The following is a 19,779-nucleotide window of genomic DNA, read 5'->3' as shown; positions in this document are numbered from 1 at the left end:
AGAAAGATGGTACATATTGGCTGGATGGTGTGGAGAAAAAAAAGCCCAAATCTGGAAGCAAGAGGGAATGAATGGGAAGAAATGGGCTCTACAGCTTAAAGAGCTCTTGGGAAAAGCATAAATGGAGCCAACTGACAGTAAAAGAGTGAAAAAGTTTGAAAATGAGAAGCAGTTTGAGTTCACCCTGACTCACTGTATAGGGGTGTATCCTGTGTCCGGGGGATAATATTTGAGTGACAGCATAATATGCCACTTTTACTCAGCTACTGACGAGATTACATTTTCAGTCTTCTGGGTCTGGATACCAAGGAGTTATGAGTCTGTGTTGTCCTGGCTAATTGACCGCTTTCTCCACACAAATCAGACTTCCAATGCTGCCTCTTATCCTGAAGCTTTGGCACTGCTTCACTGTGTTAATTTTTAACGTAAAATCACAATTCCAATAGCACAAACTGTATCATTTCAAATAGATAAGAAAAAATTATATTCCATATAAATATTTCAAACAAGCTTGCAAATATGCAAATATTAGGTGTCATACATATCAAACAATGCATTTGTGGATTATAAAATGTATCATATCCTAACTGAACGAATCCAGAGCTTTGTCTAACTTGGAGTTTACTTCTGATATTCACCTGCCATTGATCCCATAATTACAAGTATAGAAATATACTTGTCCTGTTGGTACCTCATGAATCCCTCTCAAAGAGCAAATTACTTCAATTTATGACTCTCTTTAAACTTGACTTCTAGCAAGGTTCCTTAGGATCAGCTTAATCCCTGCCGATATAATTCAGTTACAGATCTTCTTTAACACTAGTTTAGTCTGGGAAATTGTTTCAATCTTTCGATCTCTTCAATGCTAAACAATTACTTTAAACTTTATTTTGTAAAAAGTATGATCTAATTGTTTTTCAAGTATACTTGGATTAATGAAATGCAGCAGTGGGGTGTGCCTTTTAGCAGCTGACGGGACCACTTTTTGCATTCCTTAGAAATAAGATATCCAGTATTTTAAATCATAGCAACAGTTGATAAGAAAAACAGCAGAAAGGTAATCATTTCCATATGGAAAGAAAAAGAAGAAACCAGTGAAGCTGTGAACTGTCATTTTTCCATATAAAAACAAATGTCACTACTGGTAGATTTGGCAGAAAGGGTAAGTGTTCCTATGTGTTTCCCATTTTACATTTGTTAATATATTACATGTGATGTGTCTTAGTAAAATACACCATTCCCTTTCAAACTCAGCTGCCAATTTCCAAGTGTGTCTTATCCTCCCAAGTCAAACTCACATTTGTGTGTGTCAATTTCATCAATCACTGCATTTCCTTGGCGATAATTTTCTCAGCTAAGTGACTTTTGGGTGAAAGCTCTTACCTATTTTACTGAAAAGCATATAAACCATCTTCCATATCAGCTAAACACCTATGAGTAATTTTAAAGCACTAGTTGAATAGACTCAATTTCTGCTATGGCATTCCAAGATCTAAAAGAAAATTTGGTTCAATTTTCTGATGCCAGAAAGTTTAAGAAAAGTAAACAAAGTAAAATTTATTCACTTCTCTATTTAGGCATGATATTCATTTATTACCAAAGTCTTCACATTTACTTTTAAAGAACTGCTTAAGTGGGAAATCGTACCGTTATGGGTAAATTAAATATTCAAAAGAGATGTTCCCACTGCAGCATTTGACAACAGCTCCCTCTTGTGGTAAAAAGCATTCACTTCAAAGATGAATATAAATAGAGAATTGAATTCTCTTAGCTTAAAATTGCACTGTGAAAGTTTATTTCATATTTAGTGAATTTCAAGTAAAGAGGGAAGATTTAGGAAGACAGAGACAAAATAATGTATGCCCTTTGCCTGGATAGTTCCAGATTTCCAACAATCTCATCAAGGTGTTTCCAAAGTTCTTCAAAGAAGCACCATTTTTTTTTTCTTACAAATGAAATACCAAGTAGAAGATGTTTTCATTGAAAACATGCTAATCTCCAGTTTAAACAGAATAGTATGCAGAATAGAATCAGCATTCCACTTTGTTACTTTAACAGCAAAGTCCTTTAACAGCTAGGACTTTGAAAACTTTACAGAAAAAGCATTATTGAAAATATTTTACTCCAAAAGCGCCTTAAGGTACTTTTTTCCCATTGTTCAAAATCAGAGGTTGCAATAACTGGCAACAACCTGCTCTAACAATGTGAAGCTGTACAAAAAGTCCTCTTCTTCAATTCCAAATTTTGTGTACTGATGAATGTAGGCCCTGGTGAATAAAGAAAAGAACAGAAAATGTAAAATAAATCTCAGGCGAATGAATAGCTCTTAATGTCAAGCAATAAACAGACCTTTTCTAGTACATGAATATTCGAAGATAGCAGAATCTCCAGTCTTATATTTGCTTCACTGTTTACTCCAAAGATTGGCAAACTGTCAAAGTTTATGTCAAGCTTCCTGTCCTTTTAGTATACAAGAGTGATAGAATAAGAGGCACGCAGGGAAAAGAAGCATGTTCAAATGTGGTTGTATATTCAGCACATGTTATTCAACACCCTACAGGAGATGACTGGGTGAGAAGTTTTATCTAAGGCTCGAAGCTGCAAAAATACATCAACCCAGTTCTGGGAATGGAGTGAAGCCTCCCAAGTGCTTTTCAGACAATACTTAATTTGTAGCTATGCCAGGGTAGTCTTCTCAGTAACCCCTCTCAAAATTTTCTAAGGCAGGAGAAATCAAGATAAAGAGAATGTCAAGGGCAGACATGAGATAAACTGATGTGACCACTAGAGATCAGGAGAGATGAGGCCAGAAAGGGACAAACTATGCACTCCTACAGGAGTAAGGATTTATGGAATGGCTACATGCAGGTAACTGGGCCCCTGGGAATCCTGGCTAACCAAGAGACCCTTTCCAGTCATTTGAGGGGCTTTGCTTAGACATTCAGCAATCATGGTACAGGTCAAAAAACTGATAAAACATTTCTTAGTATCAAGCGGAATTGAACTTACCACATTTCTTACTGAGCAAAATCAGCATCTCTTCTACTATCACAAAGATCTTATTTTAGAAGACTACCTTTATTTTAGAAACTGTCTGTGCCTTATGATGAAATTTCTGCTTTAATTTCATTTGGCTTAGAAACTACCCATTTGAATACTACTACTACTACTACTAATAATAATAATGGCAAACAATTTTTGAGCATTTACTAGCCAGGCACTGTAGTTAGTGTTTTCACATGATTATCTCTTTTAATCGTCACCATGTATTCTCTCAGGACCCACTGTACAGATGAGAAAATGAGGCCTGAAGAAATAAGACCAAGGCATCAACCCTATAATATGGCAGCCCATGCTTATTCTGGACCCTACCTCATGCTTTAAAATTATACTCCATGGTTAGTCTAAGGTTAGAAAGGCTTATTTTTACTTACTTTGACGCAAACATATTCCATGCTTTGCCCACAATCGTATCAAGTGATTTTACTAAGAACTGGCTATTGCTGACCAATGCTGCAGACTTCTCATATTTGCTGAAGGCTCGCTGGGTTTTCCATACATTGAAAGCATTAACAGGGTCTAACCAAGAAGTATAGAGAGCTGGATCTTTAAATCCACCTATAGTAAAGAGCATATAAGGCATTGTTTATATCATAAATTATTAATTTTTAAAATAAATTAATAAATGGATATTTTCTTGTCCATTTATCAGAAATCTTTTGTTTTGTCTTTTAAAACTAGTTTATATTTGCTTTTGGATAAATGATCCATATTCATTTTTTAAAAAAAAGTAATAGCAATAATTCACACCATTCAGAAAAATATTAAGATGAAAATGTTAGTCACCTGAACAGCTGAAATGCCACCAGCTAGAGAAAACCACAATAAACATTTTGTTGACCCTCTTAATATATGTAATTTTACATACATGTTCTTACATAACCTGCATTTTTCATTCAGCAGTATGTGAAACCCCCTTCCATGTAAATAAGTATCATTCATCTTTAAATCCTCCTTAAATGAATGTATCATAATTTATTTAACAAGTTTCCTATTGTTGGATATTTAGGTTGTAATGAACATATTTGCAAAAACACTTCTGTGTACATATATAATTTGGTTTGGATAAATTTTTGTAAGTTGCATTACTTTATATATCTTTTTATTAATTTAACTATTTTTAAATCTAAAATGAAGAATATGAAGAAAAGTATATTATTAGTTAGACTTGAAATGACCTTTTTCTAATTATTATTAGACTGTTTTTCTTTATACTACAGCAAAAAGTAGCCAATTTGACATTGCTGTACTCATTAAATAAGGAAAAATAATCCTAGAGACATATCATAGAAACACAAAGCTGAGAGTACTTCTCTTTTAATCTCCTGAAAATTTTGTAACAAAATGCTTGTCACAGAGACCGCTAGTTGTCCTGCAATACCTGCTTCCCATTCTTCCTTGGTAAAAGAACTCCCAAATCTCAACTGAGCTCACAGGCCCCCTTGCAGTGAGGCTGGCACATGAGTCAGGCCAAGTCAATGGGGGTACAAACGCAAGTGTGTGATGTGTGGCTTTAGGTGGAGAAGGCACACCTTTCTTTCCTCATTCCTAGGTGGACTTGATGCCTGGAACTCAAGCAGGCCTCTTAGACTGTATACCAGAAGGAAGGCACATGGTAAAGACAACAGAGCAACCAGATGTTTGGAAGAAAGAATTAAACTTTTATCATATTTAAGTCAGTTCTATTTTGATTTTCAGTCATGTACTAACAAACAATGGCTTAACATGGTTTTGCTACTATTATTTTCCTTTCTCTAAGAATAAATTCAGGAATCTTTTTGTGCAATCATCTGTGCAAAATGTGCACATTAACTTTCACCTTAACTTCTACTTACCCAGATCTGCACTTTGCACATCTTTCCCTCGAAGGATGACCAAGTTAGCAATGGAAGTGTTAAAATGAAGCTCCTTGTTCAGAGGTATTTTACCAAGAGCAGGAAGTCCTGAAGGAGGCCGTATCTGCCAATCGATCCCTACCAAAAAGAAAAAAAAAGGAAGCGATTTTATTTCTATAATGGCTTTAAAAAAGAGGAGAAAAGTATCTTGTGGAATATGTATTTTACATTTTTATTTCTATAATGGCTTTAAAAAAGAGGAGAAAAGTATCTTGTGGTATATGTATTTTAGATTTTTAATACTTTAAAAGTTTAAAAATTCTTATCTGGTTGACCTACAGTGATTCAAACTACTCAATTCTGAAAATATGAAATATTCATCATCAAATATTAAAGGATGGTGGTACATGCATATGACGGAATTTTAACAAGCAATGAAAAGGAAGCAACTACTGATACACACAACACCATGGCTGAATTTCAGGGGCATTATGCTAAGCAAAACAAGCCAGACCCTAAAGACTACTATATGATTCTATTTATAAGACATTTGGAAAAGGTAAAAAATTAAGGACAATAAATAGAACAATGGTTGCCAGGAGTTGGGGGTGGAGGGAAGAGGGGTGCAAGGACACTTTTTGGGATGATGGAAATACTCTACCTCAGTTGTGGTGGTGGTTACCCACTCTATAAGTTTGTTACAATTCATAGAACTGTTCACTTAAAAAGGGTGAATTTCACCGTATATATACCTTAACACACCAAATAAAACATTAAAAAAAATTAAAGGTTGTAGAAACATGAAATAAAAATAGGATTGAAAATTGACTAGTCATGGATATTTAAAGAAAATACTCTCTTACATGATGCATAGGATAGGGATAAAATTCAGTGCACAACCACAGACTAATTTTCAGCAAAAACAAATACAACAAATCAAAAATTTTGAAATACTGAACTCATTAATAAGGCAAATAAGCCAATTAAAAAGTAAAAAATGAAACATTAAGCAAATAAAATTGAAAATGGAAAACGATGTAAGTAACACAAAAGTCATTATCAAAAATAAAACTAAATTCCAGATGGATTAAATTTTAAATATTAAACCTAAAACTACCACAAATACTGGAAAATAATAGAGGAGAACATTTTCATACCTTTGAGATAGGGAAGACTCAGAATCCATAAAGGAAGATTTACAGGTTTGTTCATATAAAAATGTTAAAATTTCCATATGGTGAAAAATACCATACAAAATTCAAAAATGATAGGCAAAAATATCTGCAATCCATACAATAAAAAGGGGGAATATATACATTATACTGTATGTCCCTCACTCTTAGACACCACTGCACCAAAATATGATAAAGCCTACTTATCGCATAGAATTTTTATTTTATATCTATTGAAAATTGAAAGAGTTCTCTTAGAGTAAAATAGGTTACAATTTAAAAAATCATACATTACTCTTGAGCATACATAAAAAGAATAATATCAACAAAGTAATTTAAGGTTTTCCTAAAATGTTTTTGCATTTATTGACTTTTCTGAATCCATTTTTGACTTAGATTCAATGATGCCCACGTTTTTTACACATTATTGTCTTCTGTGCCTCAAAAGCATTTGGTGATGTGGTATTCTTTAAAAGAATCCATGAGCAGATTAAAAGCCATTGGCTTTGCAATTATGTACAGCACACCTACCTTTGACTTCTCCTTAGGGAACATCACTAAACTTGTCTGCGTAACAGTGACTGCATCTTCCCTACCCTGGCAGAAGACTAAACCCTCTGAGTTGAATGTCCAACACAGGAGACTGGCAAAGAGAATCTCTAGGATGACAAATGTGCCCTGACTGTGGAGGGCAAAAAATCTAGAATGGAGCAGGTCACAAAGTTATAGGACAGATTTCTCAAGATGAAACTGATAGAATACCTGGCCATATGAAAGGAGAAAATTCAGACAACTAGAGAAATGTTTGGGGCTGAATAAGTGATTGGTACTTACGAAAACTAAGCAAATATGAAAACAAAGCAATGAATACAAAAAATTGTGCAGGAAAGGAAAAGTAATCACACTATATTACATAGATCAGCTGTGAAAAGCATTTAAATAGTCATGATAATGTGATGTTAAAATTACTTTAACAAAACTATTATATTATATTGGAAGGATAGGAGGACAAAAGGGTATGTATTTGTAGGGTTTCGAGGCCAGTGTGAAAAATGCTAAATCCCTACCTTCTATAGTAGGAAGTAAACAGATATTATCTAAATAACTGAAAAATCCAGAGGAAATGAATGAAAACACTAAAAGAATCAGCAAAAGAGTTAAAAAAAAAAAAAAAATTGTTCCTGGGAAGGAGAAAGTAGGGGAAAGAAAGGAGCTGATATTTTTCACAACCAGCCTTGTAAAATTACTTGACTCTTGAATCTACATAGACACATGTAATAAATTATAGTATATATATATTGTAGAAAACTACATAGCTATTAAAAAGACTGAGGCACATCTAAATTTACTGAATTGGAAAAAGGGCCACAAAATGTTACGTTGAAAAATAGTTGTAGAGCAATAAAATATGTAAATGTGATTCCAAGTTTGTTTAAAAGTTTGTTTATATACACCCTTAAGTTCTGTCTCTAGGTACCACATGCATACATTTTTCTAAACTAGCAAAAAAATCAATTAATAAAAAAGCAATTTAAATAAAGTTATTTGGCTTGGGCCAGAGGGCAAGGACAATAGTCATGGAAAATTATTCGCAGGCCTAATGTGTTCATTGAGAAACTGCCAGCATGCGCCCTGGTCAATTTCACAATTATTGTGGACCAGTGACTCCTGTGTGCCTTCCATTTCCCCCCCCTTATTGACAGGGAGCTATCATGTATCTGGGGGATACATGTATATTGTATGTTGGGGGGAAAGGGGAGGAACTGTACTCAAGGACTCTCACCTTGTAAGTATAAATCCACACCAGGACCTGATCTTAGATACAAGGTTCTGGACTTTTGCCTGATATGGTAATGGCATGTGCCTTTTGGGAGGGTCTGTGGAGGGGGTGAATGTGGGAAGGACATGAATCATTAGAGGACAGAGGGCAAAAGGTGGTAACTCTCCACCACCTCCATGACTAGTGATCTTCACCTGCTGAAGTTCATGTCCTTGTGCAGTCCCCTTCCACACTGGATAGGGTGGACCTTGGTAACCAAAAGGATGTTGCAGAAATGGCAGCATGGGATTCCCAAGCTGGTTCAAAAGGCATTGCAATTTCTGCCTTGCTCTCTCTTGGATCATTCACTCCCTCCGTCATTAGAACATGGGGAAGCAGATCCATGGCTGATGGTGAAATAAATGGGTTCAGTATTTACAGACAGCAGGATGATAGCACATAAGGAATTATAAAACTAATAAAACTATTTATAACCTTCAATCTGGTTAGTGCCATAAATAAATATGTATTTATATATTTATATTTTATATAAATTATATGTAATCACATTTATATGTATACATACAGATATATATTATGCATTTATATGTTCAAAACTCTAACTGTGAAAAAGTGTTATTCTAGAAATCCAGCATGTGAAAATGACCAAGCAAACTGCAGTGACCTAAGACGGTTCGGAGCAGCCAGTCTCATGCTACCCTGAGGAACATTGTGTTCCTTGAGATGTTCACAGGTTTTGCTAGAAAAACAGGTGCTGTGGGCCAAAAAAATTCAGGAAGCACTACTTTAAGATGTGAACTTTCTACTGATCTCTAAACCTCTAGCACTATAATTTGAAATCCATAAGGTATTACAAGTAAATGTAGAAGAAATCAACTTTCAGAGTACTGAAACCTAAGTTATTTTAAATGGGGGTAAAATATACGCTACTAAAATAATACCCACTAGTGAGTTCCATTTAAACAGGGGAGTCTGAATATGCCAGTTTACTGCTACTCTTTCCCATTATCCCACTTAGAAAACATTACAGGGATTTTTAAAAAAACAGATGAGGAAAAAAAGAAAAAAAAAAAAAGAAGATAATGACAACAAAATTTTAGAATTGGAAAGCAAATCAAACAGAGGTTACTGATTTAGAAGACCAGGAAAAGTTCCAACTGGCTCACTGAGCAGGTCCTGGAAGCAGGCCAGGCACTTCCAAAAGACAGGGAAGCACAGAGATTGGTTAAAAATCTCTTATGAGAAGCAATGAGAGCTGCAGGTCCCTTTCCCTTTCCTCACTCCCTATGGCAGAGGGACTGCCCCTTAGCAATCCTAAAACGAAGTTTTACGTACTGGTAATGCTAAACCAGTGAGCCCCTTGCCTCAGTGACAACAATTCTCAGATACCCCATGACACCGCACAGAAGCTTTTACAGGGAAAGGTGACAGCTCTTCCCTGTTCAGCTCTGAGAAGGCTGGAAGGCAGACCTGTCATGCCTTCAGGGAAGAGACTGGAGGAGGAAGGCTAACTAAATCAAGAGATAAGAGCCACAGGGAATGACATTTGGGGGCTCACCAAAAAAATGGCCAGGCAGATCCCCTTCTTGAGAAACCCACACAAGTCTGCAATGCCCATGAGAGTCCATTCGGTGCCTAGAAAACGGATTTATTCATTCATTCAGCAATTCATTATTGAGTGCTTATGATGTGCTGGGCCACAGTTATAAGCTCCAAAGATATAGCAATAAACAGAACAGAAAAAAGTCCCTGCCCTCATAAAGCTTACATTCTACTGAGATAAACAAAAGACCCACACCAATGAATTTCAGAATGCTAGGTACAAGAGAAAATTCTAAAAGCCTCAAAAGAGAAAAAAACAGGATTAGAAACCAGAATGACATGGAACGTCTCACAGCAATGGAAGCTAGAAGCAGTGCCTTCAAAATACTAGGTGAAAATGATTCCTGACCTAGAATCTTATACCTGGCCAAACCATCGATCAAATGCGAGGACAGAATAATGACATCTGTAGCCTCAGAAATTTTACCCTCCATGTACTCTTCCTTGGGAATCTACCAGAGGCTTATGGTTCATTAAAATGAGGGAATAAACCAAGAAACAGGAAGATCTGAAATCCAGGAAAGAGGGTCCATAATGCACGATGAGGCACAGCGAGAGGCCAGAGCTGAGTGTTTATCAGGCCAGGAGGAGTGCAACCAATCCAGACTAGAACAGCAGGACAAAGATGTCCTAGGGGGATGTCTCCAAGCGAATGATGAAAGTAGTAAATTACCTGATGGGTGTGAACTTGTTGAGAAGGGATTCATTTTTATGGCAAAGTTTAGGGTTAGATTAGTGGTTAAGTACATAGAGTATAAAACTATAGCTGGGAAAAAGAAATTGTAAGTGAAATAAAATGTAATCAGCATGCACAGTACATGGCTAAACTGTGAATATTTATATAGTTAAAGTAATATAAACACTGAAAATTAATCTAATGAAAAAGTATGTTTTTATAACTATATTGGGAGAAAGGAGAGAGACAAGCGTAAGTGTATGTATGTATGGGTACATGTAAAGGGGGTGTAAGAAGATTCAATTTTCATTTTGCACATTAGGAAGGCAATGGATAACATCTAAAACTGAAAAATAAAAAATATAATCAAGATATTTAGAAATATGGAGGCAAGTTCCAGAAAAAAAAACAGCTAAAAGTGTTGAAAGTAATTTCAGCTAGAGAGTAGGGAAGTGTAGGACAGGGACTGCTGATTTCCTTGCTGTAAGTGCATACTGTACAATTACTTGACTTTTTTCTTTTTTAAAAAATTGAGATATAATTTGCATATAGTACAATGTACAGAGTTAAATATACACTTTGATGAATTTTGACTCCTTCATCTTTTTAAACGATGTTCATAAGATGGTTTGATAAAAAAAAAATTAAGATTGAAAAACCAAACTAAACATGTGGCACTCCTCAGAAACATTTTTTTTGGAAATAAAACTGTGAAGTGATTAAGAAGCGCTCCTTTGATGCCCTCGTAAGTTTCTACCAGGAGCCTCCCTGGCCAGAAGAAGGGGCCACTATTTCACTCAGCCAGAGCCAGTTTATATTAAGTGTTCCAGAAGAGGGCATTTTTCCCAGCTTGTGGCTACATATTTTTTTTATTATTATTAAATTCAGTTTTATTGAAATACATTCACACACCATACAATCATCTATGGTATACAATCCACTGTCCACAGTATAACATAGTTATGCATTCATCACCACAATCTATCTCTGAACATTTTCCTTACATCAGAAAGAACCAGAACAAGAATAAAAAATAAAAGTGAAAAAAGAACACCCAAATCATCTCCCCATCGCACCCCATTTGTCCTTTAGTTTTTATCCCCATTTTTCTACTCATCCATACACTAGATAAAGGGGGTGTGATCCAGAAGGTCTTCACAATCACACTGTCACCCCTTGTAATCTACATTATTATATAATTGTCTTCAGGAGTCCAGACTGCTGGGTTGGAGTTTGGAAGTTTCAGGTATTTACTTCTAGCTATTCTAATACATTAAAACCTAAGAGGTGTTATCTATATAGTGCATAAGAATGTCCACCTGAGTGACCTCTCGACTCCATTTGAAATCTCTCTACATATTTTTAAAATACCCTTTACCTTCTTCCATTTTCGCATTAGAAATGAGCATCTGTCTCAAATGCTTGAGGAGGCCAGCCCAAGTAAATGTGCTGTATGCCAGTGAGTTCTCAGACATTTGAGGAATGTTTCGAATACTCAGCATTTTGAATTCAGGATGGGGAACTAAATTCTCCATTAGGTCTCCTGTAAAGAAAAAAAAAGATCTGAACTGAATTTTTTTTTTATTCCAAACTGTTGCTACTGGCCTATACATACCATGATTTGATGGGTTTCTGGGCCAAATGTGCTTTCTCCTCTGAGGTCTGAATTGCTTGAACTTTAAAATATAAGTACAATTTCAGAGACAATGTGTATTAAAGACCAGATATTTGCTCCATTTTAGCACCTGAGTATGGGTAAGAAAGCACACATTTGCCAAAAACGAAACAAGAATTTAGAAACTAACTGGAAATGTGACCAAAATATTTAGTTAAACCCCAGAAAAACAAAGGAAGTATGAAGGCTAATACGATTTTCTTTGCATTGTATGTTCAACAAATATTCCTTTAGGAGTTTTTCTAGATCTTTTACTTATTTTATCTGGCTAAAATGATAATCAAAACCTGTTAACATGAAATCCTACTAGTAAAGAAGACAGGATTAGCAATTCCTTAAGACAGGAATGTGCCTATTTTTAGAAACTTGTATTTGTAAAAGATAGACTTAATGAGAAAGGCTAATTTGCTCTGCATTCAAAGCTGTCTTATGTATTTTTATAAATACCTAAGGGAGAGTGAAAAGCATATTACCACAACTTGAAATGGACATTTATAATATTGAATGCAAACCCATATCCTATGTCCTAAGGGAAAGAATTTTGACACAAACATCTACAAAATACTGCATCAGTGATCTTATGCTAGTAGTTTCCTCTAAATGTAATAATCCTTTTCTGTAAAATATCTAGAGCTGAATTTGATTGCATAGCATGAGTAAACAGCATTCAGCAAGTAATTCCTGACCACTATTGCAAGAATTATTGTCTCATCTTGCTCTCCCTTCGACTTTCTTGTTCAGCCACTCCCACCATAACCATTCTCTTGAGACCGTAATCCACTAACCTCCTGCTTCTCAATCCATCAACCTATTCCTTTCTTTACTTCCTTCCTCATCTAGCTCCTTGCCCTCTGTTTCTTCATCGAATCTTTCTGGTGAAATCCCAACCCTGGATCAGCTCCATTCCTAATGTTCTCAATGCCTGTCAGAACACAGCTATGGAAAATCACATCACTGCAGCCTGGGGCCCCTCTGAATCCACAATCCCCAAACACAATGCTGATGCTCACCTGGCCACCTTCAGCCCAAGCCTATTCTCTGAACTCCAGACCCATTCAACAAATATTTTATTGCATACTTACTATTCACCATGATCTGTTCTAGGCACTGGGGAGATAATAGTCAATAAGCTAGACATAAATCTCTGCCCTCATGGCACATATATTCTAGTGGAGAGAGACAAACAAACATAAATAAAATGTCTCGTTCATCAGAGAAGAGCACTACGGAGAAAAATGGAGTAGGGCAAGGGGGATAGGAGATCCACAATGAGGGATGTGTGCAAAGTTTAAATAAGATGGTTCTGGAGGGCTTCACTGAGAAGGTGATGCCACCTCAAAGAATTGAGGGTGGAAATGACTCGTGTGGATATCTGCATTAAGTGCAGGGATCCTGGAGTGGTGGCCCACCAGAAACAGTGTGGAGGACAATGTGGCTGGAGGAGAGTCAGTTGGGGGAAAGCAATAGGATATAAGATCAGGAAAGTAATGGGGGAGGGGGACAGATGGAACAAAACTCTGAGGTCCAAAAACGGAAGTAACTCAAATGCCTATCAAATGATAAATAGATAAATAAAATGTTACCACATGGAACATACCAATGAAATATTATTCAACATTAAAAAGGAATGAACTATTGATATATGCTACAAAAACATTATGCTATGTGAAAGGAGCCAATCACAAAAGGCCACATACTGTATGATTCCATTTATATGCATTGTCTGGAATAGGCAAGTCTGTAGAGACAGAAAATAGATGAGTGGTTGCCTAGGGCTGGGGGGCTTGGGGAATTGGGGACTGACTGACAAGGGTATGTGGTTTCTTTACAGGGTGATGAAAATATTCTAAAATTGACTGTGGTAATGGTTGCACAACTCTGTGACTATACTAAAAACCACTGAATTGTACACTTTAAATGGGTAAATTGTGTGGTATGTCAATTATATCTCAATAAAGTTGTTATTTAAAAAAAAGGAAGAAGAAGAGAATAAATTTGGTGGGTATCCACCACTCTTGAGAAATTTAGCGACTTCTCAAAAAGCTTCAATAAGACAGTTCAGGAAGCTAAGCAGACCTGAAGGAAGATTTCTGAGATGAGGAAGACCTGAGTATATCTGTGGGCAGAGGAAAGGAGCCAGTGAAGAATAACCTTTGAGGCTTTCAGAAAGTAAGATTTTCCCACGAATAACATGCAGGAGTTGAAATACCTAAAGGATTTCTTCTGTAGTGAAATGAGCCTTCTGCAGAGTAAGTAGGCTGGAAAACACTTCCTAGCTGATGTGCAAGGACTTGATTCATATCGCCAAAGGAAATTTGTTTGATATTCATCAGTTTTGCACAGATCTTATGAACAGCATCATTCTCATGAACAAGGAGGGCGTCTGAAGATCGATACAAGTGAGAAAGAGTCAAAATGGAGTTGTAGTTCTGAACAATAACCTGGAGGGGAAAAGGCCAGACATAAGAAAGGCGGGAAAGAATGGTGGTTAAAAGCTAGATTCCAAAGGCATCCTATCTGGGATCAAATCCCAGCTTTAACACTTTCTAGCTGAATGACCTTGGATAAGTTACTGAATCTATGCTTCAGTATCCTCTTTTGTAAAATGAGGATAATAATTACAGTGGCTTCCTAGAGCTGTGAGGATTAATAATATAATACAAGCAAAGCACTTAAACAGTGCCTTGAACATAGTAAGAACTCAGTGAACATTATTTATTAGTATAACACTTCCTTGCTACATCATTTCCTATGGTAACTTATCTCATCTCCATTTTACTGTTCCTCCCACTAGGCTGATCAAGAGGAAACTGGCCTGGATAAAAATTTCTTCCCAGTGGAAAGAAATAAAAATTATTCTATTGTTGGCAATGGCCCCATGAACCCTAACATGAGGTCAAGGTCCCTGTACATACTGTAGCCAGAGGGACTAACCCAGGAACAGGTTTCTGAGAAAAGATGCAAAATCACTTTCTTTGGAGTTTTTAAACAAGGACACCTCATTTGTTTGGAAGAGTTTAAGCACAGATTAAGCAAAGTGCTCATGAAAATAACAGACTGAAAATCACACCTGAAGCTGTAACTTAACATTTCCAAAGAAAAGGTGAGGGCAATCTTTTAGTCCTATTTATTTCTACTGGCAAGAATACAAAATATACATTTTTCAATTAATGTGTTCATACCTCTCCAGTTCCATAAGGCCATATAATCTGATTCATTTTCAAAGAGTTTGAGTACTGATCTCGTAAATTTTGGGTAACGAAAGCTCCTAGCCCTGATCCTGTGCCCCCAGCCATACTCATTATGATGAAAAAACCACTCAGAGAGTCACATTTCTCCACTTCCTTCTGAATTAGGTTCATTATCGATTCTTCATGCTTGGGACCATGAACAGAGTATCTGTACAATGCAAAAGAAACAATTATAAAACACCTTTAAATGTAACCAAAGAGATGCAATGCACGGAGAAAGACATAGGATAGAGAAAGTTTTACAAAGCTATGGAAGTGAACTAATTCTCATGAAAGGTACAGATACCAGATCGGCAAAATTTAAAATAAAAAAGATAAATGTAATTAACAAGTGAATAGGACTGCTAGAAGAATGGATTTATTAGGTGCAGAAAGTTCTCTTTTGTAAGACATTCCTTTAGCTGGAACCTAAAATTACCAGGTAGTTCTGTAAGTTTATGGTACAACATAATGGTCAATATTCATAACAATAGTCCAAATTTTGTTGTACATTAGAATCACCTAGGGAGCTTTGAAAAATCCCACCCTCCAGGCTTTACTCCAAACCAATGAAATCAGAATCTTTGGGAGTGAGCCCTAAGCCTAAGGATTTTCTAAAGATCCCTAGGAAATTCTAATGTGCAGCAAAGTTTGGGAACTACTGCCTTGTAGTATTCCCTATTAACTGGAATACCCTCTAGACAAAGATATTGTATTGACAATAAGTTAGTTGGCAGTATGACAGTGAAACTGGTAGAAAACCTGCTGCAAGAGATCCTTGTTTTCATCATTACCTGTACCTGAAGCAGAAACATAGATAGATTTTTTGGGGGAGTAAAGTCTAACATTAAATCTTAGGGCAGCAATTTCAAGATTACATGCTTGGTATATCAACTGTGCAGCTGTGACTACTTTGTCTATTAATCAGCTCCATAGCTGTAACTAAACTAAAAATTATGAGGAATTACTCTTACCCATAAGCCCAGTTGTTTCCTGAACCTTGCTTTTGACAGAAGCATGCATGCCGAGCATATTTCCATCGACCAGACTGGGCAGCCTTTGACAGTGTTTGATTGATAACTTTAGGTTCCATGTCAACAAGTATAGCCCGGGCAGCTAGAACTAGAGAAGAAAACAAAAAATCAAAAGAAAAGCTATTTCATATGCTTTATTTGAACTAACTGAAAACATAAACTTCTAGATAAAAAAAAAAAAAAATCCAGGATATGGGAAGATCTGTCAATGTACTATGAAATCTAGGTGGGCAGCAGCAGGTGTATGCAGATCGTTCATAATGCCCAGCATTCTGGTAAACAGGATCACTCAGTGTGGGCTAAAATGATCACTTGAGTCAGGTGTACAAACATCTCTTGAGTGCTTACAATGTGCCATGCACTGTGGTGGAATACAAGGATGAAGACAACATCTAACTAGCCCTAGAAGAACTTACGGTCTGTGCTGGTTTAAAGCTATTATGTACCCCAGAAAAGGCCATGTTCTTTTAATCCATTCTTGTGGGTGCAGACCTATTGAGGTGGGATCTTTTGTTTAGGGTATATCAATTGAGACATAATCCACTCAATTCAAGGTGGGTCTTAATCCTTTACTAGAGTCCTTTATGGAGGATAAAAGGCAGAGAAACACCCAGAGAGCTTGGAGAGAATGCCCCTGGAGGAGCTGATAGAGGGAGCCACTGAAGCCAAAACCAAGGAAAGAAGGACCAAAAGATGCCAGCCATGTGCCTTCCCATGTGACAGAGGTGTCCCAGATGCCAGAGGCCTTTTTTCAGAGTCCAGGTATTGTCCTGTTGATGTCTTAAGTTGGACATTTTCATGTCCTAAGAATTGTAATTTGCAAGTTAATAAATCCCCATGGTAAAAGCCAACCCATTTCTGGTATACTGCATTCTGGCAGCTTTAGCAAACCAAAACACGTTCTAAGGGGAGATAAAACACATTGACACTTAATCACAGTGTGACACAGTATTCCCCAGTGAATACACAGTAAAGGAGCAGCATATTTAGAGGAATAGAATACCATAGGCACAACAAGCATCTCTAGATTGTTGGAGCATGAAGTAGATAAAGAAGGGATGGAAGAAGTGATGGATGGGGCTGAAAAGAAGGCAGGCCTCAGGTCTTAGAAGTTCTTGTAAGCAATACTAAAAGCTTGAACTTTAGCTTTTAGGCAATGAGAAACCACTGAAAATTTTCAAGCAGGCCTGTCTTTTTAGCACAGCTGCGTGGAAGATAAATGTGATAGACAGAAGACCCCAGGCAGGGAAACTTAGAAAGAGCATCTTGAAACAGTCCAGGTGAGAGAGGATAAGGGACTGAACTAAGGCAATGACAGTGAAGATGGGAAAGGAGAGAACAGTTTCAAAAGATATATAGGATGTAAAATAAGCAGATCTTGATATTTGATGGTATATAAGCAGCAGGAGTAAGGTTTGAAGGAAAGATAATGAATGCCCATGGAAATGCTGAGTTTGAAGTACACATGGGAGAGGCAGGTAGATATCCATCAATTAGCCTGCAGTTTGGAAGACAGGCTGTGGCTGGAGATTTGAGAGTCACTTGTGTAAATATAGTAAATTTTAAGAATGAATGACACTGTCAAGAAAGAACTATACAAGTAAGTACAGAGGAAAGCCTGAGATGGAACCATTGGAGAAGGAACGTTCAGAGACAAAGGCAGTTTCAAGGAAGGAGTTTTATTGTTAGTGTTATCAAATCCAGCACGGAAGTTGAGTGAACTAAGAAAAGAAAAGCTGGTAACTTTTTCTCAGAGCAACTTCAGTGGTGGTGGAGGGTAGAAGCAAGAATACAGTGGGTTAAAAAAGGTTGTCCTTTGAGAATCTTAGATGAGAAGGCAAAGAGATAAGGAGGAAGAAGAAACCTACAATCAAGAGATGTTTGTTTTGTGTTAGATTGGCAAGGTCTGAACATGTTCATATGCCGAGGGGAAGATGTCACAGAGGAGGCAAAGATTGTTAATATAGAAACAGAGGGGTGAGAGCAAAGTCAGGTTCCTAGTGAGATGGGAAGGGATGGGCTTCAGACAACAAGTGGAGAGCCTAGACTTAAAGAGCTTGGTTACATCAGAGAAAAGGGGAGGACTGTAGACCACACATACCTCCATTTTCCTCCTCACTGAAGAATCTTTCTTTGCAAGATGCTTGGTATGCCTCATTCTCTCTCTTTGAGCAAAGTCCCTGGGAACAGTCTGAGTCACTAAATAAAGCATCAAACACTTCAAATCCAATCTGATTGCCACATTGACCAAGTTGCACTGTTACTATTGACATGCTGAGCCACAAAGAAGGACTATCTCCACAAAAAATGTGAGCAACCTATAATAGAAAAATATACGCTTTGAGAATCAATACGTTAGTTTCCAACAAGAACAAATAAAATACCATGTGTTTAAACCTCAATAAAAAATACACTATATAAGTACATTGAAAAAATATACTATATATGCAGTATCGATGAAATAGCCATATTGTCTAAGGAGCCAGTCATTCAAGGAAGTTCTCTTTCTTCTTACGGTTTTGGGATTTGTGATTTACTGTACCCAAATACATTGATACACAGTTCAACAGTTTCCAGATCTGATTTGTACTCACTATTTTCCTCAGCATGCATTTAAAACAAAACAAAATGAATGCTTACTTAGAATAAGCAAATGCAAAGGAACAGGGACGGGTGGTGAGGGGAAGAAGGAGTTATTGCTTAATGGGTGCAGGGTTTCTGTTGGAGGTAATGAAAAAGTTTGGGTAATGGATATTTGTGATAGCAGCACAATATTGTCATAGTAGCACCACTGAATTGTACACTTAAAGTAGCTAAAAGGGAAATTTTGAGTTGTATTTTTGTTACTACAATAAAGTTTAAAAAAAAGTCCTTTGTAAGTGCACATAGAGAAAAACGCTGAATTAAGCAGTTTAACCTGAAAACATTTAGTATTACAAAGGTTTTTCTAAAAAAAAAAAAAAAAGAATGCTGCTTGAAGGAATTAGTAATGCCCACTTCTCAGCACATGGAGAACACAGAAGTTAGGTCAGCAATCGTACATTTAATTAACGATAATTATCTCTCTTCTAAATAATGACTCTCTCTCTCTACATCAACCTCCTTTCTGGACCAGTAACTACAGTGACCAGTAACTACAGTAACACTTAGAAGTAAAACTTTGTGTTTAGCTCAGGTAGGACAGCAAGAAAGACGGAGTTGGAGAAAGCCGAAGACCAGTTGAAATATTAGACTGTTAACATAATTTTTAACAACGCAAACAGCCCACGTGTTACAGAGACCTCGCCCCAAGTCTATGCAAAACTGGAAACGAGCAGTGGCCAGGCTGTACAAAATAACCCCGCAAAGTAGGTATTATTATTCTCATTTTACAGATAAGGAAACTGAGGCTCTGAAGTATCACGTGACTTTCCCAAAGCCACCCAACTTGTAAACAGCAAAGCCCACCGGCCCCAAGAGCCCCCATCAATCCCACTCACTGCCGCTCCAGGACCGCAGTTCTCTCTTGTTCAAACTTCAGAGGGCCAGCCTCTCACTATGCGCATGCTCACTTTCAACAATTTTTTTCACCTAAAAAACTACCAAGAACTAATGCGCATGTAACCAAAAACGAACTGTGTTTTGGTGTGGGGTGGGGGAGTGGGGGGTGGGTTTATTCAGAAAGGTTAATTACGCATGTTCAATTTCAATGTATCAATTTCAGATATGGTACGCA

The 19,779-nt window shown here is 36.9% G+C and overlaps 1 protein-coding gene across 2 annotated transcripts; it reads right to left on the bottom strand.

Annotated features, from left to right (window-relative positions):
- Positions 1 to 1,772: 1,772 nt before the first annotated feature.
- Positions 1,773 to 19,646, bottom strand: TUBD1 (tubulin delta 1). Of its 2 annotated transcripts, XM_037810402.1 has the most exons (9): positions 19,544 to 19,646; positions 18,166 to 18,382; positions 16,005 to 16,152; positions 14,983 to 15,199; positions 14,010 to 14,241; positions 11,504 to 11,668; positions 4,896 to 5,033; positions 3,435 to 3,618; positions 1,773 to 2,267 (listed from the first exon to the last, which is right to left on the bottom strand). In XM_037810402.1, the coding sequence occupies exons 2-9, from the start codon at positions 18,335 to 18,337 to the stop codon at positions 2,165 to 2,167; spliced, it is 1,359 nt and encodes a 452-aa protein (XP_037666330.1). In that variant the 5' UTR covers positions 18,338 to 18,382; positions 19,544 to 19,646; the 3' UTR covers positions 1,773 to 2,164. The 2 variants fall into 2 exon arrangements, with proteins under 2 accessions (XP_037666330.1, XP_037666331.1); XM_037810403.1 differs by lacking the exon at positions 11,504 to 11,668.
- Positions 19,647 to 19,779: the final 133 nt, after the last annotated feature.

Source organism: Choloepus didactylus, chromosome 18 (genome assembly GCF_015220235.1).
Source record: "Choloepus didactylus isolate mChoDid1 chromosome 18, mChoDid1.pri, whole genome shotgun sequence".
Taxonomy (NCBI): Eukaryota; Metazoa; Chordata; class Mammalia; order Pilosa; family Megalonychidae; genus Choloepus; species Choloepus didactylus.
Note: the sequence above shows the minus strand (reverse complement) of the source record. Positions and strands in the feature narration are given on the sequence as shown.

Coding starts and splice junctions, on each gene's coding strand:
- TUBD1 (XM_037810402.1), bottom strand. CDS start 18,337: ATGTCAATAGTAACAGTGCAACTTGGTCAATGTGGCAATCAGATTGGA. Junction 15,200..16,004: donor GGAAACAACTGGGCTTATGG/GTAAGAGTAATT, acceptor TGCATTGTACAG/ATACTCTGTTCATGGTCCCA. Junction 3,619..4,895: donor TGTGCAAAGTGCAGATCTGG/GTAAGTAGAAGT, acceptor TCTTTACTATAG/GTGGATTTAAAGATCCAGCT.